The sequence below is a fragment of the Plectropomus leopardus genome, chromosome 4 (genome assembly GCF_026936395.1).
Source record: "Plectropomus leopardus strain MGB_pleo_1.0 chromosome 4, ASM2693639v1, whole genome shotgun sequence".
Lineage (NCBI taxonomy): Eukaryota > Metazoa > Chordata > Actinopteri > Perciformes > Serranidae > Plectropomus > Plectropomus leopardus.
This window is the reverse complement of record NC_142179.1, coordinates 25,292,391-25,317,093: the sequence shown is the minus strand read 5'-3', so window position 1 is coordinate 25,317,093 and position 24,703 is coordinate 25,292,391. Positions and strand designations below refer to the sequence as shown.

Here is a 24,703-nt window from a genome sequence, read left to right as displayed (position 1 = left end):
TTATGAAGTCACAGTTAGTGTAAAGGGCAGCTGAAAATAGTAGAAAAAAATGAGAACTTAAGCATAACCATTTCCTGCCAGGAGAGTGAATGAGTGCACTCCATTACAACGCCCGAAACAGCAGCATCTCAACTGTACTGAAATGAGCAAACACGTCAAGAAAACAATACTTGTGAAGGTTACATTCAGGGTTGCAAGTAACAATTATTTTCATTGCCAGTTGGTCTGTGGTTTATTGTTTGCTCTATAAAATGTCGGAGAATGGCTAAAAATGTTGATCACTTTTTCCAAAAGCCAAAGATGACACCCTCAAATGTCTTGTTTTGTCCACAACCAAAAGACCTTCTGGCTTTTTTTTTCAGAATTAAGAAGCTGGACTCAGAAAAAAATTGTCTTTTTCTTAAAAATATTACTCAAACCAAATTAGTTGGCAAATTGAAAACGACTGGATGATTGGTGAAGTTCTATTACAGATGGTATACATTTTTTATGATGTTTAAAAGTTTGAAAGGCACTGGGTATTGTAGTGCAAACTGCACATGTAAAACTATTTGAGTCACCCTTGGGGAGATCTATTTGATTTTTTTTTTTAATTAAATACTTAATATTCTACAGAGGATTATAGAAAGTCTAGCTGTGGGACAAGCTCAAAACAGCAATATTCATGCACTTTTAACACATTAAAACCCTTAAAACTATAGAATATCTTTTTTGCAATTATACTGAGATGTCTGGAATACTTAGTGTTATAAATGCAGTGTACAAAATATTAGAAACACTTCTCATTATAATACACTGTAATTCAACAGCAACACAAACTACAGCCTCTATTGTTGTTATAGAGTTGAATCAGCACCTCTCTAAAAAGTTTACTGAACATTATAACCTTCATAAGGGTAGGATTTATTGCAGGGCTGCTGTTTTGACTTTTTTCACCTTTTCGTGACTCTTTTTGTGACACGGTCAATATGTCAGAGTCAGTTCCCGATGTTTTCTACTTCTGCTTTTAGTGCTGTGACACTTCAAGGCTTCTATAAGTTCAGTTATTGTGTGAAGAATTGGTAGCTTGGATGCAGAAATTTTAAGTGAATATACACCATGTACAGGTTTTTATTGTATATATTCAAATGTACAGTATATATTTAGCTAACATTGTTTGTAAATGTACAGTACATTGTCTGTTCATCCTAATTTATAGCACTTAATGTTCTTTGTATAAAAAAATGATGAAACTGTCTGAAATATTCCTGAATCATCTGGTAGATTTTGTCTACCCAACTGCCCCAGATTTGACATGAACTCATCTTCCAGGTTCTGCATCAAGCATTTGTTGATTTGAGTATGAGCATGTCTCAAACCTCATGTGAAAACAAAGAGGTGTCGTTGGTAGACACTGTCTTTAGTCTTTAATATTGACTCTGGATACATCTGGGAGTGCATCAGATTTTGTCTTTGTCTTCTTTGATTCCGAGTCACTATCGAAATCATTATCATCTTCAAGGTCACTTAAGTCATCCTCATCATAATCGTCCTCACTGTCCAAGTCGTCCAAGTCCTTCCTCCTTTGTCCACATCCTTTCTTTCTCTGATCGACAACCTCTTCTTCCTCTTTCTTGTCCCCTTGTGAGTTTATTCTACATAGTGAGAGAAAAACAAATTGAGGTAATGTCCACTGCTTTTATGTTAACTTCTACTGGAGCAAATGCCTTAGTTTTAATGAATTTATGATGAATTTATCACAAAAAAAAATATAAAATAAAACATGTGAATAAGCTGATACCAAAATGTTGAATGAAAACTATTTGTGTGAATAGTATTGAATAGAGATGGAGCTAAAATGCTTTCAGTGAGTTAAATTATTCTGAAGAATCAGTTGTAATGTATCTCATTGTTCACAAGGTGGCAGACTTGCAGTAGAATTTCTTTGAGGGGATCCCACAAAGATGAAAAATAGGTTGTCTTTATAAATGTGATTTAATACTGCCTACAGATAAGTAGCAAATGTACAAAATTTAATTCAATCGACATGTGCAACATGAAGAAAGAAAAACCTAAACTTATTGGGGACATTTTTCCTCAATAGGTAACAGAAACATTGATTATTTTGGTAAATAAACACAAAATGACTTCATAGTACTTAATGCTTTGTCCGTAGGAATCTGCACACATAAATGCACACACTTTAATAATACGGGAGCACTTACGGAACAACGATCTCCTCTTTCTTCCCACACTTGCAGCAAATCTCAAACTGAAGAGAACAGGGCTTACAAATGATGTGATACGCATCCTTAACGGTCTTCTGAGAACACTTAACACTGCAAGAAGAACACATGCATGTTCAAATGTCACACATTTTAACATTGGAACCAACTGCAAGTGAATAACAAATCCAAAACACAACACTTTACTGCACATATACAATAGTGTGACACCTAAAAAAAGTTTGAGTCTGACTGTAGAATCCCTGAACTCAGCTGACAAAGCAGTGGTTTGCCATGCTAGCAGGAGACAACTGGACATCTGCTGGACATCAGCAGTGTTCCTGAGAGCCAGCTGAATTAAGCACAAGTGTGTTTAGCAACACCAAAACAAAATGTCTTGGGCATTTTTGTAGTCCTACTTTTGAGATTAGGTGAGATTTAGAGTCAAAATCTGCTTTATTGGCCAAGTATGCGCACACATACAAGGAATCTGACCCTGATTCATTATACTTACAATGCACTGCCAAATGGTTTGCCACAAGCATGTGCTTTCATCCTGTCTCCTTTAAATTTCCAGTGGCTCCTTTTAACTTCAATGTTAAGACATCACTTTTGCTCAAAATAATGCCGAAACATTTCTTAAGTTCCCTAACAAGATCCTTCTTCATGTGAGGAAGTGTTTTGGTTCATCAATAAATACACTGATTAACTAATAAGTATAATCAGTGGTGTAGTAGTAGTTGATATGGTTTATGTACTACTAGGAAGATGGGTAAGTTAACAAGGAGGAAGTGGGTAAATGCTTATATATATTCCAATGGTTTTTCGGCGGATTGGTGGATTAAACACTAGCAATAACAAATGCATTATTATTATCATTACACCTACAGTTTTACTGTAAATGTCCAGAAAAAGAGGAAGGCATATCTATGTATACTCTCCCATACACCACCTAGTCTAATCCATATTGTACATGTTTATTTTCTGTAACAGATCTTTCTTTTTTTTTGGTAACCGATCAGTTGAGACGTGTGCAGTCATGAGTGCTTGTAACAGCGCAGATAGTTTTCTATAGTGAATGTCTGCAGTATCAAAGTGTACTTACCATTTTTTGGGTTGTGTCAGTGTCTTGTATTTGTTGAACTTCACTTTCCACTCAAGAACACCCTTACAATGTTGACAGAGCCCATCGTGGATTTTTGAATTTGCCTTCTATAATTGAGATCACATACACACAGACATGGTGAGGAAAATGTTGTAGTATTGATGCTATAACATGTTAGACATGACAGCTTCAATAATGCATTATTCTTGACAGAAATTACAGGAGAAAACGTCCATTGCTAGAAGAATAAAGACAAACAACAGTACCAAAATATCGTTTAAGGATGGCTACAGACAGACAAAAGTTAACTTATAGCATATTTCTCAATCTATACTGAGGCTAATTCAAAACTTTAAGGTGTCTTTAGTTGAGCTCAGTATCTAGCTAGTTTTGGGTTAGCTAAACGCGGCACACACCTTTACTTGTACAGTCGCTCCATACTTGTCGTTTCTGAAGGCTGTGCTGTTTTGATGCTTCTGGGCTCGTGACCGAGATACGTTACCTTTCTGCGAACTCATCTTATTTTACAATTTTTTGTTACACATGTCATGTGGATAACAAATACGGAACCCACGCCGAGTAGGAAAAATAACCCGGAAGAAGTATAAGTACGTCATGAAACGTCATGGAGGTCAAAACCTCCACTTTTCTCAAAGGTGGTTTAAATATATAAAACAAAATTCAGTTTTATGTGCACAAAAATAAATGAAAGAAAGAAAATCCTATTTTTTACGTTAGTCATAAAATAGTTAAAAGTCGATGACATCAACTGATTATGCGTTAGAAACACCTCGCTCGGTGCTGATTGGACAGCGCCTGGCAATAGTAATCTCTGGTTGGTTCTTCTAAACGTCAATCAAAACATGAGGTCACTACTCTGCGGCGTTCGAAAGGGACGGCCTATAAATCCATACCGTTATACCATTGGTCGGCTTGTTTCACCAGCCTCTTTCCTATTGGCCCACTGAGCTGTCAATCACATCCTCTTTCCTTACAAGCCAAGAAAACAAGCAGAGTGATATTCACAACGAAGGCGGTGATGTTTCGGAGGCAAGTGATACTGCTGTGAACTGATTGACCAACCACTGCGGACGTGTGACAAGAATTAAGTTCATTTCAGACCTTTTTTGAATTCACCCATGTCGCTGTTGAGCTGTATGGACTTGAACGTTTTGAATGAATCGGCCTCGTTATCATTCAGGACCACATGTATGTGAGAAAACCGAGCGGAGAGAGAGAAAAAAGAAACGACAGTTTCAGAGACTGTCTGAATCCGGAGGACGAAGCTGCTAGCTAATAGTAACTCACAGCTGTGGTGCCAGGAAGGATATACACACTCAAAGTGACATCGCCAACAAATAGGACACGGAGCAGAGGATAATCTGGTCGAGGATAAGATTGTCAATCTGCTGGCGTCGAGAAGAAGATAAGTTAGTTGGTTTGGTGCGAAGGTAACACCTGACTACGGCGACGTTGGCCAATACTGTCGCCTCAAAACTGAAAGAGAAACACCACAGCCGCCGTCCAGGTAATGTTGTCATACTTTCTCCGATCCGTGTTAATAAGAAACACACTTGCATTTTAGCGTTAGTTGCAAATTGGCCCATCACACTAGGCAATAATTGTGTCCAGCCACTGGAAACTAAACGTCCACAAATAGCCTAAAATAATTGTAATGTCTTTGAACACATTGCTGCCTTCACCACCATTTTACAGTAAATCGCTGCGGGGCTCCATTCTGTCCTCGCGGATGGTAGATTATGGACTATTTTGGGGAATATGGGAAGAAAATAGCCTCCACTATGTATTTTGCTGCTGCGTGCTCCTTTTGAATATCACGGCATCTTGCAGAAGTATCATTCATAGAGCACAAGTGGCTGTGAACAGTATTCACCCTCAATCATCGACAGCCAATCGTTTGTAGAGGTGGCACACAGGTGATTAAGTGGAGCTGAAGTTACCTGTGTGTAATCAAGATGAGACGAGAGATTTTTAACACACGTGTGTCTGAAAGGTCCGAAAGCTTGGTTAGACCACTTTCTTGCTCTTGCAGATCAATAAAATGAGGACAGACGACCATTAAAAACAAATCCATTGCAGTTTTATTGATACACAAGACAATTCTCAAGGCTCTTAAAGGGGACTTACACCAATTTTCAAAATTTCTACGTCATTCTGGTCTAAGACAGTCCAAAGATATTGATAAACATGAACAATTTTCTTCCAAATTAAAAAACTAGTGTGCTAAAACTTAAATTTGTAATCAAGTATGAAATCTGGAGCTGCTCTATAGACAGTGAATGCTATATAATGTTGTGGATGAAACTGAAAGGTGGATGTTCTCAGTATATGGCTACATTTTCTGTTTTGGAATAAAGCTCATTTCAGGAATAAAAAGGAAAATAAAACCTGTGGGTTCACAAACTTACTTACACTTGATGACAACCTAAGTTTAAGACTTACTTCTCAGGTTTCTGGCTTTGAGAGAGAGTATCTCGTGGTCACTCGATTGATCTTTCCTCGGCTATGGAAATAACTTATTAGAATTATTCATATAGGTGGCATTCCCCTTTAATATCCCTCAGAGTAAAATACGTACAATTGTAAAATAACAAACACTGTTAATCTGCTGAATGCGGTTCAGAAGATTAAGTATGCAAGAAGATTGGGATGTGTTTCATAATTTATAGTTTTAACAGGAGTACACACAGTTGCATTACTTTATGCTGCCAGGATGCTTCTCTGCAGCAGATCTGCAAAACCCATAGAGGCTACAGTAAAAGAAGTTAGCAACATGCTGGTGTATTCTGGCAAAAAAAGCAGCTGCAGGCTGTTTGAGAATTGCATATTTGCATAGACTCAAGCATATAATTGCTAAGATGTAATAGCAGGGTGTTACCTCTTACTTCAAGCATCATCATTGGAAATTCAATCCACAACACACTGTCATAACCTGACAGTGATGTGTTTCAGGCCTATTCCTAAGGACATGTGTAGTTATGCAGAGTCAAATTTCTTACTTGTACAAGGCATTCCTTGAGGATACTTTGTCAGGTTGGCCAGCTTTGGTGTCACCAAAATGAGCTCTAGTGCTGGCCAGCTGCTGTGATTCAAAAGTATTGTGAATATCTAAAAAGGTAGCCTTAGGTGGGGGTCCAGGTGCAGGTTGAAAAAAAAAAAAGCAAGCCTTTTAAGTCGATACTGTCTGAGTGGTTGTGGAGCCTCGAGGTGGACTGAGACAAACCCTGAAACACAGTCACTATATCTTTTTTTATAATCCTCGATAAAGAGAGCCATGCATTCAGTACAGGGGAATTGATGGTGTATAAAAAGAGAGGGCAGCAGCCTGGCTTTAGCCCCCAGTCCCAAAAACCCCGTGCCTTTCCACTTAATAAAGACAAAGTGTTATTATGTTTTTGGAGAGAGCCCCATTCAAGACTTTTGTGGTGAATTGCTCTTGTGGTGTTTTCCTTGTGATCATTCTGCAGGGGATGCAGAGGCAAATTCAGTTGTTTGAGAGAGCCCAGATGCTCTTGTTTGATGAGATTACATCCTTTTTCTCTCTTATTCTTTGTTGTCAAAGGCAGTTCTTACATTTTAATCAATGGATGACGTGTATCTGTTTCTATTTTAACCATCCTTACTCCACTGTCACAGTGTTTTGAGGATGAACCACTTATCCATCAGCGAGCTATGTTGCCTGTTCTGCTGTCCACCGTGCCCCAGCAAGATTGCCTCAAAGCTGGCCTTCCTGCCTCCAGAGCCCACTTACAGCCTCATGTCCGATGACAGTGGCAGCAGATGGACACTGCATCTCTCTGACCGAGCCGACTGGCAGTACTCGTCCCGCGAGAAGGACGCCATAGAGTGTTTCATGACTCGCACCTCAAGAGGGAACCGCATTGCCTGCATGTTTGTCCGTTGCTCACCCAGCGCCCGATACACTCTATTATTCTCCCATGGAAACGCAGTAGACTTGGGTCAGATGAGCAGCTTCTACATCGGCTTGGGTTCACGGATCAACTGCAACGTCTTCTCCTACGACTACTCAGGTTACGGGGCAAGTTCTGGAAAACCCTCGGAGAAGAACCTGTACGCTGATGTTGATGCTGCCTGGCAGGCGCTCCGGTCACGGTAAGGAGAGATGATGATGGTTGCAATACACAGATGTTTACACAGCTTGTATAGAAAGGATTCAGTGATCGATAAGACGAGTGCATTGATATTAGAGGGATTGAATTGCAGACACAAAGTGTTGCTCCTCTGTCCCTAGCACAAATTCCTACAAGTGAATTAACATTTTAAATACATTGCATCAAATTATGTCACAACCCAGATCTCAGTGGGAGGGGTAGTAGCATAGCACACTGTAAATCATTTCTCTACACATTGCAAGTCTCAAATGAAGCTGACAGCTGTGTAAACTGTGAGGAAAGAGTCATATTAATAGCAGCTTCCTGGTCATGTCCTTCCCATTGACAGCTTTGCATTAGTAGTTAGAGATATTGTTGTGAATTACAACAATGGAAACCTTTCTTGGTGTCCTTATGCTGTGAATGTCTACAACTATGAGGAAGTTTGATAGAGCAAATGGGGACTCACTGAAATAGAAGCTGATGTTAAATAAAATCAGAGGAAACTGGGCTGATGTACATTGATAGGAAGAATTATAAAGGCAAGAAGAAATGTAAGAGTGAGAGCTGAAGTTTATAGAGTCGACAGAAGGAGCTGGGTGGAGGGATGATTAGACTGGACATGATAAAGAAATGGGTGGAGATGATAAGGAATGGTTCAGTTGGGATGACATGATGTTCCTGTAGGAGGTAATAAGGAGCGTGTTTTCTGTGATTATGTTGACCAGCCATATGTAGGTGTGAGTGGGTGCTGTGCTGCATCTTTTTGCTCTGCAGGCTATGAATAGACTGATATTTATTGGCCGATATTCGACTTCTACTGATTTTTCAGTTGATAAAACTTACTTATTGAGTGCCTCTTGTTGATGATGTCCACATTAATCTGTATTATAGCTGTATAATGACCACGAAACAAGAAACTCTTTGGTTTCACATTGCAGATGTCCTGGAGGAATTTGATACTAAGTCATGTAACAAGTAATCTCCTGGAACATTTTTCTCAATTTCATCACGTTTTCTCCACTTTTTACTCTATTTTCACGATTTGCAAAACTTAAACTCTAAATTAAATGACAGCAGAAAATACATTGTATCTGGATAGATACAGCTTAATTAAATTCTGAATAATTGTCCAGAATCCCATCTGATCTGTCACTGCTTACTGTCTGCATTGACGCTTCTCCCCAAATAAGGCTTTTCTACCCGAGCAGTGTTTGTCAGACTGTCTGATTAACCTCATGTCCCTCACTTCCTTCCATCCCTTTTTTTTCCCGTTTTACCCTTCAGTCATCTCCTTCTTTTGTCCTTTTTATGACGTAATCAGCATTGTACTACATGTTTTTGGGGCTGGTTTGCCAAGACAGCCACACAACTTTCAAAACATGAAGGGCATGAATGTAGAGCAGAAACAATTATTTTCATAAATAATTGGTTTAATAAATAATATGTATTCAAAAATAAAATGATTATAATGTAATATAAAATATAATAAATAATAGTTAAATAAATCATTTGGCAGAAATCATTAGCTATTTAGGTAATAAAATGTTTGTTTGACTCATTTTTCAAGCAAAAAATAGCCAATTGTTTCTGGTTCTATTTGCTTAAATATTTTGCATGATTGCAAACTAAATATCTTTGGAGCAACTTGAAGAGGGCACCTTTAGGTTCTGGGATATTGTGGACATTTTTCACATTTCTTTTGACATTTTAGAGACAATTGATGGGTTTAATCAAGATAATAGTTGGCAGATAAATTGATAATAAAAATCTGTTAATTGCAGCCCTGTACACTTTTACAAGGCATCTTTCTCTGCATAAACAAGAGAGCACACGGCCACTCGCCTGTTCTGACAGAGAACAGGATGTGTTGGAGGAGTGTACAGTGTTTATCCGAGTGAAAGTAATGTGTCCATCATATTTGTGCCTTTTTGTTTACGTGGATGAGGGGGAAATAAAAGTTCACCCAGTTGGCCTGGTTGTTTTTGTATACTTCCTGCTGGAAGACAAACAAATGACTAAGAGAGGAGAGATGGGGAACACTGGCTCAGAGAAACTAAAGGCAGGAAGAGAAGAATCAAAGCAGTATAAATCAAGCACAAAGAGCAAAGCTAGGCCAGTGTGGAGTGCCACTCCTGTGTCAGTGCTTATGTGGGTGTATGTTCTTTCTGTGGTAAATGAAGGTTTTGGCACTGCGGAGATTTTAAAGTGCTGATGGATAGCAGTGGTAGGGTCACTGGCAACAAAGTGCTACTGTTTCTTAGCTACTGACTTTTGCTGTGAAGCTCTCTCATCACTTTTTACGTTTTACACAATCCTGCATTTCACCGAGTGGTCTTTTGTAAATAAGGCCCTTTAAATAAGGAAGCTGGCAAGTTAAACAGGAAACTCTTGATCATAAAGGTTGTGCATACAGGAAATAGGCCACTGCTGTGAAGAAGAACCCGCTTTTCTGGTGGCCAGACACTCTGTGCTATCTTGAGTGTGTGGGAACAAATGCATTCCTTTTGTTTTAAAGTTGAAAACTTTCTGTCACTTGTGTTTTCAATTAAGCATGCTTCACTGAATGCCACACAGACAGTTTTACCAAAGCTTTAATTACGATGCCGAATGTGATGGAAAGGAAGAGAGATGCAGACACAACAAAGGCCCTGTGGACAGTCAGTCTTTCTATGTACAGCACTAGATTACTCAGAAGAAAAGGAGCACTTAATGCTGCTTTGTTGTTCTGCTTTTTCATTTCTCTTCTTTTTTCTAACTTACTTGTTTTTGTTGATACACAGAGGAATCTCCTACTCCCACACATAGTCATGACCGGTACTGAAATTTGCTTTGAAATTTCATTTAATGTGAGTGAAGCTGAACAGATGCTTCAAATGTGATCAAATCTCGCTTTTTGTTTTTGTGTGTGGGGCAAGAGGTGGTCACAACAAGTCTTCAAATCAATTCAAAACCCGCTGACTAATCTTTTTTTTCTTTCAAATTTGTATTGTTAAAAAAGAATTACAGTACCAGTACCCTTAAGTGATGCGCTTATCAATAGAGTACTTGATTTTATACATTTTTCCTACTTCATTCTAGGGCTGCAACTTACTATAATTTCTATTGTTGATTATATTCTTGATTAACTGTTGGGTCTATAAAATGTCAGAAAAAGGTGGAAAAGACAAAGATGGCATCCTCAGATGTCTTATTTTGTCCCCAGTCCAAAGATATTCTGGTTATTGTCATAGATGAGGAAATAAACCAGAAAATATTCACATTTAAGCACTTGGAATCAGAGAATTTTTACTTTTTTTGTTAAAAATTGCTTAAATAGATTAATAAATTTATCAAATTAGTTGGAGCTAAATTCAATATATATAATTATTAATCATTGCAGTTCTACTCAATTTGATACCCGTCATGTGAATTAAATCATTAAGTTGCCTAAAATGCTACCAAACGCCACAGGCATTGTAGTATAGGTATAATTTAGTAGCATTGCGGCAGGCTGAACTGCGGCTCCACCACTTCACCACACCACACCACTCCACAGACTGTTTGGGTTGTCGCTGCTGCTGTAGTGGGTCAGCTGAACACTTGTGGTGATTGTCTATAAGCAATACCAAATAAAAAACATTATTTTTTTAGATCTCAGTCTAGAAAAGATCAAATGCGGATTTTGTTTGACTGGAAACATTTTCATACCACTCGTTACTGGCCTGATTCAGCTTTTTAAAGGTATCAAGTATGCTCTATCAGTTATATACTGTAGCTTAGATATAGATTTGCATGGTGTAACTTAGCTTCCCCTGACTGTCTTGTCTACACTCTGTGGCCCAGGCTCTGTCTTCACCGTCTGAAGAAAGGCATGATGTTGAAATGTTTTACCAATAACTGATCATTTCTGTCGTCTTACATTTTATTGTTGTACTAAACATCTGGTTTCCACTGGTGGAGCTATATGCGCAGAGTGATTCATATTGTAACTGTAATGATATATCGATATCTAAGTATTGCTTTAGCTATTTTTATGTATGATGAACTCGAGTCATAATGCGATTCTCAGTGTGACGTGCATATGATCACATATGACTCAAGTGAGAAAAATACTGGCTGATTGTCTGAAGAAGTTAAAGTTGTCCTTGAGTAACAGCACTGCCTTCATATCCAAATCCATATTTGCATGACTTAATTTGCCTAGACCAACTAAACTGGTAGTCTGCTTATTAGTGTTACTGGTTGTGATAGCTGTAAAAAGTGTGTTTCTGTACGTGAGATGAAACTGTATAAAAAAAGTTGTTAAAGTGTGCTTAGAAAATGTCCAAAAAGTACTGATGCATACACTGAATTAATTTCACAATTTTTATATGGCAGACCACAATTACAATTAGCAGACTTTGAACTGTTTGCATGGTGTGTTTGCTTTGAATTACTTGCTCAGGTGTTTATGTCGCTGTAGATTAGGACCAGAGACCAGTAGCATCACTGGGTTTGCCTGCTGCACGCCCACTCTGTAAACAAGGGAACAGCAAAACAAACCCACGTTGCATGCTGCACCAGCGCACCTGTGTGTGAGATGGTTGGTGCTGGACTGTATTTACTGTGAGTTTTTTGAGGTACTGTAATCAAAAATGATTTTATGATAATTAACTTTTCAAAAGACAATAGTAGCCTTTAGGAGTTACATGGTGCTTTATCATGAAACCAGTAACAGTTTCATCCCTATTCTGTACTCAGTGGTAATCGGCTGTTTTTAAAAAAAAGGGTATAACAGGTATTGACCCCACATAAACCTCAGACATTGTTATCACATGACTTTGTAGGTTAATCAGGAAAAGACGGCTCTTCAAGATCAGATGAGACGCTTTCAGGGACAAGGAAATGACAACAGAATCAGGAAACCTCGACTTGCTTTTTCACTGGAAGGCACTCTTAAAAGTCACTTTGCAAGTCTAAATGCCAGCTTGTTGTGACATTTCTTTTCGGGATGTCCACTACTTGAAATACACCACAGTAAGAGGGCCTTAAACAAAAGATGTTCGTCTGAATAATGGCATACAGAAATCTCATCTGTTTTCATTTGTATAAAATGCAAATGCCACATTTAATCAGGAGATAAAAATAAGGCTTGATGTAAAAGCATAACTTTTAAAGAATCATTTTGGACCTAATTAAGACTAAAAAAATGGGAACTCTGAAGGAATTGGACTGACAGACTGTCAAGGGGTTAAAAAAGGAAAGCATCCTTATGTAATGTGGTATTATTAAGGCACACAGCGGCACTTGTTATGATAGGGTTGGGCATGAAGACATCCGGCTTGTGACATTCTACTCTGTTTCTATTTATAACCAAAAATCAACAGTTACCTACCCAAGTTCATTTTGCATATTTTACTTGGCTTAACCAAATGATGAGCGTCAATGTAAAATGTGTGGTTGGGATACCTGATCACTGGCAGCAATCTCCTCTTCCTTTATTGGCTTGTCAGTGTCACTCTTTCTCTCTGTGAGAGCTCTCCTGCCTCTCCAGTTACAGTATGTTAATGGTCCCACTGTTAGACTGCTGATGCTGCCACGCATCAGACTTTTTCGGACGGTGAAATTCTGCTAAAACCTCCAACCCCCGAGCGTTTCATCAGCTCAACAGGCACTTCAGTTTAACATTAATACTGTACTACATCTTTGCCATTTTCTAACGAGAATGAAGTGATGACAGTTTTTAAGGATTTTTCACAATCACTCCTGAGAGCTAATTTCTAGCTAATAACTAGAATTATTAAATATGGGACTTCATGTCTTACTCGTGGGCACAAATGACACGTTTAGAGGGATTTATTAACAAAAAATAAGATAACTATTTTTGGCCATGTATTTGTTTCTGCTTTTGATTCTGCATAACCTCTTAAGTGTAGAATCTTGAAGGCTTATTGTTAATAAGGCCCCTAGTATCATGTATTATCTGCCTTTTGACTCAGCTGTCTGTGTCTGATGGTTTGAGGGCTGTGCCAGATTCATAATTTACTGCCTGTGTGATAGAAAGACTGTACAGCCCAGCCTTTTGACCCTGCCAAGCATGAATCAACTAGATTGTGTTTATCACATCAAAAGGTCTCTCTGCACGGCCTCACATTGGTTGGCTGCCTACTTCCCTCGTGCACGTCTCTCATGTTTGATCAGACGCGCAGCCCGGAGAAGGGAGCAGCTCTTCTATCTCTCTCACGTTCTTTGCATGTTGCACTGTGGCAGCATCTTTCTTTTCCTGATTATTTTGCATTTTGAACAGAGCCTGTCTCGATCTGCTTCTGTTTTGGCTTTCTGCGTCATCCAATCCTTTTCTCCGTATTATTTAGCAGTCAGCAAATTTGCTCTCTCTTGAGTGTTGACACACTTGTGTAGGCTGCTTTCTCTAAACTCTGCAGTCATATGACAGAGGGCAGCCACCTGTCACTTCGCAACAGTCGAACCACGACTGCTCAGCCAGGCAGACACGACACTCAACTCCTCCTGCGCCCTTTTGTTCAGCTATGCAGGGTGAGGCACTCCCTTCACCTGAGCAGGGAGTGGATCAGATGATTCAGCAATCGTATGAGTCAGTATGTTTACACACTCACACGGCCTCCATTATCATACTAATGATTGCACATAGTAATAGAAGAATGAGTCAGGTGGTGGTGTTCTGCATTAGAAGAAGTTGGGCATGAGAAGAGGAGAGTTTATTGACACAAGAGTTACCAAACTGAAAGCCATCAGCCCACTTCCTTTTTTTGACCTTTACTTTGTGTGTGTGTGTTTGTTTTTATGTGTTTGTGTTTGTGTGTGTGTGTGTGTGTGTGTGTGTGTGTGTGTGTGTGTGTGTTATTGTGTGTGTTCCACTACAGAATGGCACTGTATCATTTTCTTTTCCCTCTGAGATGGAGGCGGGCCAGCAGTCAATCCTACTAGTCTAATATTGAGCGGTAGCCTAGCAACCCATTTCCAATGAGCTTTCAGACGTATGTCTTACCGCACTATGGCCAATAAAAACAAACCGGGAAAACTCACTTCCTGGTCAGTCATCATATTGATCCAAATCAAAACTCCATCCGTCTTCTCAGACGTTCAGTAGTCGGGAGAGACTCACAAACATTTACACAGAACAGCAGCCCATCATGTCTAGGCATTGTTTGCTTGAACTATCAGTTAAGCTGATGGTAGACAAAGGCGGCTGTGTCTGTTAAGTCAGCTGGGTGGAGAGCAATCGCTCACCTGACAGGAGCAACAGGACCAGAGCTTAGTGATGATACTTGCTGATTACATAATTATTATGCTCACATCTTGATATTTCATTAACTCTCAGTGACTATGTTTACATGCACATTAATATTCCACTATTATTTAGAATATATATATATATAGAGAGAGAGAGTGTTATAGAGCTTGGGAAGAGCTGCATGGCAAATAGAAAAGCCCACATTTCTGGTCTGAAGGAGAAACACAACTACTTTTAAACAAAATGAAATATTTGGGTGTCAGCAGCTTTTTGGTTATGTGCAAATATCACAGCACTGACTTCTTCAAGAAGGTGGTTGAAGGAATGAAAGCGGGATGCTGTGTTCACATGGTCGAACTAGTCCGCCACCGATGGGAAACTGAAAGCATCCTATTTTGATGCAAAGAAGCAAAATGGCACAAGCAGCTCCATCTGTTCCACTTCTCCTATTCTGACATGATGAACGACATGTTAGGGCATGTTAATCAGAGTATACACCGTTGCATGTAAATGGAAACTTAGTAAAGCATGAAAATGTCGTCAGTTACTTTTCTGTGTGGGCATTGAGCCACAATCAGAGATTTTAATATCTATTTATTTTTGAGAAAAATCTGAATAAGCGATTAAAGAATGGAAGTAAATGGGGAAAAAAGAGGTGCTAAGCATGATAACTGATCATTTGAGTGCCTCAGTGAAGGATCCCCCTGCTATAGTACAGATGGTACATTAATCTGTTAAAAATTCCTGTACATATGCTCAGGATATCCTTAAATATCTACTACTCGTGTTTTTAGTCTTCAGGGAGCAAGAGGTGGGCAGCCAAGAGGGAGCGAGAGACAGAATTGGGGAACGAAGGAGAATGTGATGCATAATAGATTGGATTTGTGTCAGGAGACTAAATTGATGAAGGTTTGGGGGAGGGGCGTCTCCATGGAGCATGGCTGGCAGTGGCTTGGTGAGGTCTATTCAAGCTGAAATGCATTGGAGTAAATTGCAGGCTTGTGTTGGCCGGTCTGGGAGGGGGGGCTGCATCTTGTGTGGAACTGGGCTGGTCAAAGCCTGTCATGGTGTCATCTTAACAAGACTGCAGCTGCAGATCTGCACTGCAATTGTCCTCCTCTTTCCTGAGCGTGTGAGCAGAAGACACAGCAGTCCATCTAATAGTGCCAAGAAAGCAGGGTGGGTTAGTGGTTAGGGTGACCTTGTTGTAAGTGGAAGGTCACAGGTTCAAACCTTGAATTATTCATTGTGTTTAGATGTGTGTCCTCGAGCGAAGCACTCCCACTTGCACAATGTTGGTTCAGTGTAAAGATGTAAACAAAGCATGCCAAGTTAGGTTTGGGGAAAGCTTTGCTGCAGTATCCTTCATCCCTTCACCTGATGACCAGGCTGATGACGGTTTCAATTTACCCTCTCTGTATTTGCATTGCACAAGCTTTACATTGTAGTGGCATCCATGTGGTGAGTGTTTGTGTGTGTTAAGATTGGCCAGGCTTTAGTGGCCTGATGTGGCAAAGAACATTGACTAGATAAGCAAAAACACAAGGAGATAAGCATGAGTAAAAGGTAACAGATAAAGTTCTCCATGAGGGCTACACTGATAAAGCTACACAAGGCCGCAAACAAATAAGAGACTGTTGTGACAAGAAAGCCAAATCTTTGGTGAACAGGTCACACCCATAGACTGTATATAAAGATGGACAACATGACAGCTCCCCCAGTGTGTGGCTTTTCAGTCTTGATTGCCTCCTGGTGTCTGTCACAGTATAGGTCATAAAGCCCGCCCCTCCATGTTAGTGAATGGACGTAGGCCAAATTAAAAACTCAAAGTACACACCAGATGATTTTGTCCCAAAAATGGTTTCTGTCACTGAAGGTAGTTCTCATCGCCCTGATATTTGTTCAAGTGTTTGTTTTTAAATAACAAGTTTGTTTTTAATGAGTTATGAAATTATACAAAAGGTGGATTTTCCACCATGATTGACAGCTGTGATAGCCAATCCGTGTGCTCACATTCAATGGAGCAGCTTACGATTGGTCAAGTGGGTGTTTTGGTGGGAACTCCCACACCATGGACATCGCTACTGCGCAGAATCTGGATCTCAATAACATCACCATCGCAAGATGGCAACGCCCGTATCTCGGATATTTTAACCTCACTTAAGCATAGGGGGGGCGTGTTGTCCATCTTTCTATACAGTCTATGATCATACTTATAGGCCGTTCTGTTTACTCTTAAGCATTACATTGGAGTTATGAGGTCAAATTAAATGCAATCATCCAGAACTTCTTATGATCAGATGCTGCTTGTAAACAGTTGTGAGTAAGGAAAATAAATAACCAAATAAGCCCCTTATACCGAGCATTTTACTTAAATTTTTTCAAAGAGGAGCTAATATTGAACATCTATTGCTAAATCACCCAAGTGGCAATAATTTAGCAGATTCTTGACATCTTCTGTTATTTGTCTGTCTTCCTTTTAAGATGGAGGTCACTGCTCCTGACAGAAGAGAGGCTTTGATTGTATTGCCCTCAAGCTCTGTTATTACCAGCCTTACATATTGCTGTCTGTTAGCTCATCTTAAAGAAACAGTTCACAGTTAAGTAAAGTGGGGCTCTAACTTGTATTCTCATCATTGGGACTGAAGGTTATTGTTGGGCCTCCTGCAAAGATTTTCTAAATTATGCTTTCAGTGATGTTTCTTTTCTTTATTTTTATTTTTTTTAAAGAGATGATCATTATTTAAAAAAAAACAAAAAACAATTTCAAACCCATGAGGCTTTCAAGGATCTGAGAAAAGGTCTCTCCACATCTGAACCGGATCAAAGCGTATTCTCGTTACCAGCGATTAAGCTTTTTTATTTTGATGACAAATCACTATGATTTGCACTGACTGTGGCAGGTTATAAAAGCATGATGGCACTCACTTGCAAATGGTAAAACGAAGCTGTTTGTGGCGTATTTTTCAGAAGCTGTTGCTCTCTAATCCGACACATCAGAGAGGGCAGTGCTGTCTTTGATACAGTTTGTAAAAAGACTTGAGATTTTGGTCTCCTCCTCATTATCCCTCACCTCCTTTAAACAGCCACATTATGTTGTACGATTGAGAAAAGCTTTAATTCAATGAATTGTGTGTATTGTCATCAGCCAACCTTGAGAGTTAATGGTGCTGTTAACACCACAGCACCCAACAGTGTACAGTAACACTTTCACATGCCGTGCCAATATTTTCACCCCTATTTATACTCTGTGAAGGCCAGCTGACACACCAAGGGTAAACTGTTCATAGATTACTGCTAATGACTGTCCGTATATGCACATTTCCATGTCCTGTCTGAAGTGGATGTGCCTGCGCTTTAAGTCTGTTGCGCCTTTGTTGCAGTAGCACTACATCACTGCAGACTGGTGCTTTGCAAAAGGCTGTGTTAGCCTTGTGTTTGTGGAGCTCCTAATTATAATAATCCATCACAACAGTGTGGAGCGGTGTCAGACTTTGGTGTACATGTATTGTTCATCACTGTGTATTATAGGACTGCAGTGGCAGAGGCTTTACTGTTAAGCTTGTAATGTTAGTGTTCCTAATTTTAATAATAGAGTATCGCGGTGATTTTGTCGGCCTGGTTGTGACAGTGTACTATGCACTATCCAGCAGTGCAGCAGTACGGACAGTGATGCAGTGTTCTCAGCCGAGGTTTCAGGTTGTCAGCTGACTGCTCGCTTGCTAGAGTGGGTCACGTTCTCCGTAATCAGCTGTGGAATGTCTTTTCTGTTTTTTCCCTCCCGCTCCCAGTTTCTCCCTCACCCTCAGTCCAGTATCAGTACCCTTTTTTTGCTCCCTTTCTGCATGTTTTGCTCTTTATTCCCCCTCCTTCCATCTGAACCACGAGACTACAGTGGTGGTCCTCTGTGTTCAGCTGCTTCGAAAAGCAGCAGACAGCCACTGAACCATGGCTGTGTCCCATCTTTGTGCGCTTGTTTTAGGAGGTCATGCAATCACTGAGTCACTGTGGCATGACGTTTCAGCCGATAATAGAGTATGAGTAAGTCTCAGTTAGTGCACAGGTGTGTGTTTGCTTATGTAGCAGTATGTGGGGGAAATGAGAGAACAATGGGAGACTAATTGGCAGTGTGAGTATATTTTCTGTGTAATGGGTAAAAAACAAAAAAAAGCAGACCTTATGCAGACAATCTTAATTGCAAAAAGTTTTTACCTTGACAAGCACTTAAAGAAAATCTACTTCATCCCATTGGTTGATTCCAAAATACAGCATTTGCTTTTCTGTTTTTGCCAGCCAAGCTGGTTTCTATAATTAACAAAAGGCCAAACTGGACGTCTGCCAGAGTCTGGTAAAGCACACAAGATTTACTCAAATATGTCTGGCCACTAGTAGTGTAAATATCCTGTTCATGATCAGCGAAAGCGTGATACTCAGATATTCTGTGTCCTTCTCACAGGTATGGCATCCGGCCAGAGAGCGTGATCGTGTACGGCCAGAGCATTGGCACCGTGCCCTCTGTGGACCTGGCCTCTCGCTATGAGAGCGCTGCAGTCATCCTCCACTCCCCACTCACCTCTGGCATGCGAGTGGCCTTCCCTGACACCAAGAAGACCTACTGCTTTGACGCCTTCCCAAAGTGAGATCACTATATAGGACAGATGGCATGCATGAGAGCCAGGCTAAATGCATCGCAAACATGCTCAGACAGGCACACACCCTCCCTGCACAAATAAGCAAATGACATAAGCACACATGCATTTAATAATATAGCAGTGCATGAATGATTTTGCTTCAGGAAAAAATACACACACAAGCGAATTTGGACTTATGAATTTAGATGTTGCAAATAAATCCAGGGAGCCTTCTTAAAAAGTCAGTGCTTAAAAAAATCTTTAGTGCCCTCTGGTGGACAGTTTGAAGACTAACTGCTGATTTGCCTTTTTTGAATTTTCAACATCTATTTGAACTTTTTCTAGGGTTAATGATGACAATAACTCAACCCAGGTCTGTGTTGTCTGATCGTTTTTATGTCTGCATTTCACATCCTCACCTCACTGTGCTTTCTTATCCTCTCACTCCAAAGCATCGACAAGATTTCGAAGGTGACGTCACCAGTGCTGGTGATCCACGGTACGGAGGATGAGGTCATCGATTTCTCCCACGGCTTGGCGCTGTATGAACGCTGTCAGCGCCCCGTGGAGCCGCTCTGGGTGGAAGGGGCAGGACACAATGACGTGGAGCTCTATGGACAATACCTGGAGAGACTCAAACAGTTTGTTGCACACGAGCTGGTCAACTTGTAGAGGAGCTGGAAAAAAAGGGTGAGAGGGAGAGGGAAGAGGAGAAGAAAGCAGTGGTTTTCAGGAGAGGTTGGATGGTGAAGGGATACAACTTTTCCTGTTTTTTGTGAAGTGATGCAGGTGGAAGTGGTGTTTGTCTGTGTAGTACTGAAGTTTTGTTGGCAGTCTTCTCTCATCATCGAGCACCTCTCCCCCCGCGGAGCTCCAGTCAGTACCATCCACTCCACGTGCTGCAGCTGTGAACCTACAAGTACTCATCATTTTGTTTTGCTTTTAGATTTTCTTTTTATTAAGTTAAAAATTGCACATCGTGAAAGTGCGTGAATGAAAAGAGGAAGTTGACATGTGCATAGACAAGATACCATGTGTGCATGCAGTATACAAGAGAGGGAAAGAGAGTGTGTGTGTGTGTGTGTGTGTGTGTGTGTGTGTGTGTGTGTGTGTGTGTGTGTGTGTGTGTGTGTGTGTGTGTGTGTGTGTGTGTGTGTGTGTGTGTGTGTGTGTGTGTGAGTGTGAGAGAGAGAGAGAGAGAGTCACATTTTAATGCCTTTTGAGATGGTCCACTGTTCTTAATGGAGAGATTCTCGAGACTTTTGAGGTTTTGAGAAGCAGCCTTGCTACAGACTGCACTAGAAGTGGACCAGACTCTCTAATCCAACTGAACTCCATCCGACTGTGAGGTCAGGTTCAATCTTACACTCTACAGTCACCATTAATTTTTTTTTTTTTGAGTACTGTTTATTATATATTTTTTTATATTAAACATGATATTTGCACGTATCAGCTGTCACTGAAGAACTGTACAAGACAAACTGACGTCATATAGCTGTGCCAGTGTTGCCAAATGTTTAGTATGATATATAGCAGGGGTTAGACACACAAAGAATTTTGTACAAAAACAATCTAGAAACCTCTCCAAAGCTTTGTTTGCTGTATTCAGTCTCTACTTCTTAGTTTAATCTAAAAATGGTACAATTTATTGTTACAATCTACAGGAATATAATGCAAGATGGGGCTCAGTCAGTAGCTCATTTAGCCAGTTAAAAGGCTGGGGCTGTTAAATCACTGACCTATAAAGCGTGGGTTATTTCCTCACGCTCTGGCTTTTGAAAACATCTTACAGTTCTGACTTAAAGGCAAACTCAGAAGCACTGTTGCTGTAAGATCAATACATTGTAGTTAATGAACTGGATGTTTTCAGAAAAATGAAATGCTGGACAGTTTTGTGGACAAAATATCTGACCCGTCCTCTGGGGAAAAAAAAAGTGTTGGCCTTGATATAGTAACTGTTATGAAACCGAGTGTTGACAGTGTTTTTTCTGTCTTTGGGTCTGCAGATATCAAGATGACGGTGCAGTCAGCGATTCTAACACTATACACTTTTTCTAAAATTTAGTGATAACTCCTCACGGTCTGCTAGCTGGAAAAAAAATAATCCGGCATTCATACACAGCCCTGGCTCTGTACGTGGAAAAGAAAGTAGCTTTGACCGAGCCAATCAACAACAGGAGGTGTTCATGCTCACGGATTTATCAAGAGAAAGGGCGTGGTCACACATGAGCGTATGCATGCGAGTTACTATTGACCGCTGAGACGATATTTGTGCTGCATTTGAGCAGTGCCAGATATGATGGACATGGCAAGCTAGCTGGCTAGCCAGCTACTGTTAGCTAGCTTGCTAATAAATACTGAAAAATATGTTATGGGTACATTTTACATTTTTTTTACGTTCCATGCCTGTCCCCTGACTCACTGCCAGCCAGGCAGCATCTCTCATGTGAGCAGTATGTATTTTTCATGGCCATATCATGCAATATTGACTGGTTAAACAGACACCGTCTCCTCCACATGTACCTCTTGCTTTTGGTTGAGTTTGCAAATTTGCCGGTCAAAGTACACCAAAATTGAACTCTACACAGAAATGCGAATTTGTGAATCTGCTTTGCCACCTGAGGCAAATGTTTTATTTGCCCCTTTGCTCGCTCTGAGTAAACATGAATGGGAGGCGAGTGTTCGCCGGTGTTAATGTCGCTCACGGGCAGGAGTAACGAGAGGGATCCTTTTCAAGGAGCACTGGCGGCTGGGGTGTATTCGTTTGGATGTTAAGTTCAAATAACAATCTCCAGAATCGCCGACTCCACCTTTTAAATGTATGTAGTTATTACAGATCTCGCTCATGTACCTGAATCAGATCTTTCTAGATGTGTCTTTTTATATGACAATTTAACTACTGTGACAGCAGCTAACTGTCTGTGCTCTGATCAAGACTTATACCACTAATGCCATTCAGGACTGAATGGTGAGCGTTAATAACACAGCTAGTGTCTTCTTCCTTTTCAGTTCTGAAATTTGTTAAAAATGAAAATGTGTTAAGTTATTCAAAAATTTACATCAGTACATTTGAGCTTAAACGTGAAAGGACAATGGGTCATATCAGCAAAAGTGGCTCAGCATTAAAGGCCTCCATCATGGACAGCATGTTTTGTTTTTGTCTTAACTTTTATCTTTTTGTCTGCATGGTATTTCCAGATCCATTGTTGTCTGCTGCTTTGCCCTTTATTGCTGAGCAAGGCAAAGCAAAGCGTCAGCCAGCTGATGACTCCATTAAGGCACTGATAAATGTCAAAGTGCTCCTGCATGCCATCAGTGGCTCATTTCTCTTATGTTATTGGCCTGTATAACAAACTGCGAATTACATAAGAAATCTCAATGAATAATGTTCTTATGGGTATATTTAATACCTGTATTATGCTTGAGCCTGCGTTCTCAAAAGGGGTCAAATACTGTTGTTATGTGACAATTAACCAATAAGCCAATAGGTGCTACTGTAAACTTTCAGGTCTGATTACTTACAGGTTGAGAAGAAGCAAAGATTAATAACATAATGCTCAGATTGACCAAGATCTAGATCAGGGTTGGTAACTGTTTTTCAGGTGACGGTCTGTTGTTATGAAAACTTTTTTTTTCCACAGCTCATTTGTCTTATGGACAAGGTTTCTTTCATTTTCACTTTGTAAATAATGTTTGTACTGGACATGTCTTTTTTTTAATTTTTCTTTCACAAGCTTTTTGTCATCATCTCTCAACTATAGTTCTTATTACTTGTCCAAATCTTGATATGACAACAATTAGACCAAGGTAGGCCATCATTTTGGCTTTTCAGAGGACCTTTGTACTGGTCACTTCGACTAATGTCATCTCTGATTTGATTTGATTAATTTTGTATAGCATATTTCAATACAGAAGGAACTTATATGTAATAACAATATTAATAAAGTAATTCTAACATGGATAGAGCAAATAAAATGGTATTTGAGAAGCAACCCAATTTGTGGCTGTTGATTTGGGGGAATGCTTTTTATGTTTCATAATGCCAGGTATTTGGGTGTATTGTAGAGGTGATTCTTGTGCTGTGATGCCAAGCAATCTCGGAATCCATCAGCTTTTTGACATTACAGATTGCATACATATGCAAAATCTAGTTTTGGATAAGACGGTAAGTTATCTCATTTATGTCTTGCATGGGGCAACACAGTGCAAGAGTGCCTGTTTTATGGCAGAGATGCAATTTGGCTACACCACAACAAAGCAGGTGGATATTTACTATCAACAACGCAATGTGCAATCAGTCTTTCAGGATCAGTGTCACCAAGACATTTTCAACAACAAATTTCACAGGGATTACAATGTGTTTGAGGTGTCATGCTTTTGGAAAACTTTGAATTTTCTGGTCATTTGGATATCTTCATATGTAAAAGCTGTTTTAATGTCTTATTTTTAAATAGAGCCTGTGAGGATAATATAGCTACATAACTTTGAATTGTGAGACTCTAGACTATCCAGATATTGCCATTTGTGGGTTGGAGGCAGGTAACATTTAACACGCTGTTGGTGCTCTACCCAGGTCAAATAGGAGAGATGACGTTTCAAAGTGGAGAAAGTATAAACTGGACACTACTTGAGGTCAAGAGGTCAGCTCTGCTACTTGTACTCAGGGACAGCAAGGGTATATGGATGAGGAGATAATTGGTCTAGGGCAGAGATAACTCAATTTGTGGCCCACAGGCCAAATCTGGCCCCTGATAGGATGCCAGCTGGCCTGCAACCATTCTCTAATTCACAATAAGAATAAATTGATTCACACTGGGAATTGTTTTTGTATTTTTAGTATGCATAAGGTGCCAGAGTGCATTAAAAAAGAGCTTATTTATCAAAAAAAGTGCCACCGGAGGATCCCCCGCTCCTTCCAACAGAGGACCTCACTAAGCCCTTTGTCTTAAAATCCTAGAAATGTCCTCAAATCCTGGAGATGTCTTTAAATCCTATAAACATGCATGGGGCTACTTTGGCTGGCCCCTGGCCTCCTGTAATTATGCTAAAGTGGCCCCAAAGAAAGGCAAGTTAAGTATCTTTGAACTAGTCAAGGGTTACTGGATAAGGATGTGGCAGAAATCCTGTAGGGTGACCGCAATGAAAATGAGAGATTTAAAGGCTATAAGCTTATGTTGATTTCTCTGACACAGCAAACACTTACTGTATTTGTGTTTTTATCAGTGTTGAATATTGTAGAATTCATCATTTGGAGCATCAGGATAAAGGTTTTGTCCCTGGTCAGTCTTGTCTGACTCCAGCATGGGTTTGAGGTTACGGAGTATTTTCTCTTTGATACCAGCAGGCGGCGGTGTGGCTCTGGCTGAAGCCCCTCCCATCACTTCATGCCGCTCAAG

The 24,703-nt window shown here is 40.0% G+C and overlaps 2 protein-coding genes across 2 annotated transcripts; one reads left to right on the top strand and one right to left on the bottom strand.

The window, feature by feature from the left end:
* Positions 1 to 1,079: 1,079 nt before the first annotated feature.
* c4h9orf85 (chromosome 4 C9orf85 homolog) lies at positions 1,080 to 3,923 on the bottom strand. The gene is made up of 4 exons (XM_042488494.2): positions 3,726 to 3,923; positions 3,310 to 3,416; positions 2,205 to 2,318; positions 1,080 to 1,634 (listed from the first exon to the last, which is right to left on the bottom strand). Exons 1-4 carry the CDS (start codon positions 3,825 to 3,827, stop codon positions 1,400 to 1,402), a joined length of 558 nt encoding a protein of 185 aa, XP_042344428.2. The 5' UTR covers positions 3,828 to 3,923; the 3' UTR covers positions 1,080 to 1,399.
* Positions 3,924 to 4,268: 345 nt separating this feature from the next.
* On the top strand, positions 4,269 to 23,299 carry abhd17b (abhydrolase domain containing 17B, depalmitoylase). The gene is made up of 4 exons (XM_042488371.2): positions 4,269 to 4,837; positions 6,967 to 7,443; positions 19,133 to 19,312; positions 19,760 to 23,299. Exons 2-4 carry the CDS (start codon positions 6,977 to 6,979, stop codon positions 19,977 to 19,979), a joined length of 867 nt encoding a protein of 288 aa, XP_042344305.1. The 5' UTR covers positions 4,269 to 4,837; positions 6,967 to 6,976; the 3' UTR covers positions 19,980 to 23,299.
* The last annotated feature ends 1,404 nt before the right edge of the window (positions 23,300 to 24,703 follow it).

Excerpts from the sequence above, each read along its gene's own strand:
- c4h9orf85 (XM_042488494.2), bottom strand. The coding sequence starts at position 3,827 with ATGAGTTCGCAGAAAGGTAACGTATCTCGGTCACGAGCCCAGAAGCAT. Across the intron at positions 3,417-3,725 it reads GAGCGACTGTACAAGTAAAG|AAGGCAAATTCAAAAATCCA; the intron begins GTGTGTGCCGCG and ends TCTCAATTATAG. Across the intron at positions 1,635-2,204 it reads AAAGAGGAGATCGTTGTTCC|AATAAACTCACAAGGGGACA; the intron begins GTAAGTGCTCCC and ends CTCACTATGTAG.
- abhd17b (XM_042488371.2), top strand. The coding sequence starts at position 6,977 with ATGAACCACTTATCCATCAGCGAGCTATGTTGCCTGTTCTGCTGTCCA. Across the intron at positions 7,444-19,132 it reads TGGCAGGCGCTCCGGTCACG|GTATGGCATCCGGCCAGAGA; the intron begins GTAAGGAGAGAT and ends TCCTTCTCACAG. Across the intron at positions 19,313-19,759 it reads TGCTTTGACGCCTTCCCAAA|CATCGACAAGATTTCGAAGG; the intron begins GTGAGATCACTA and ends CTCACTCCAAAG.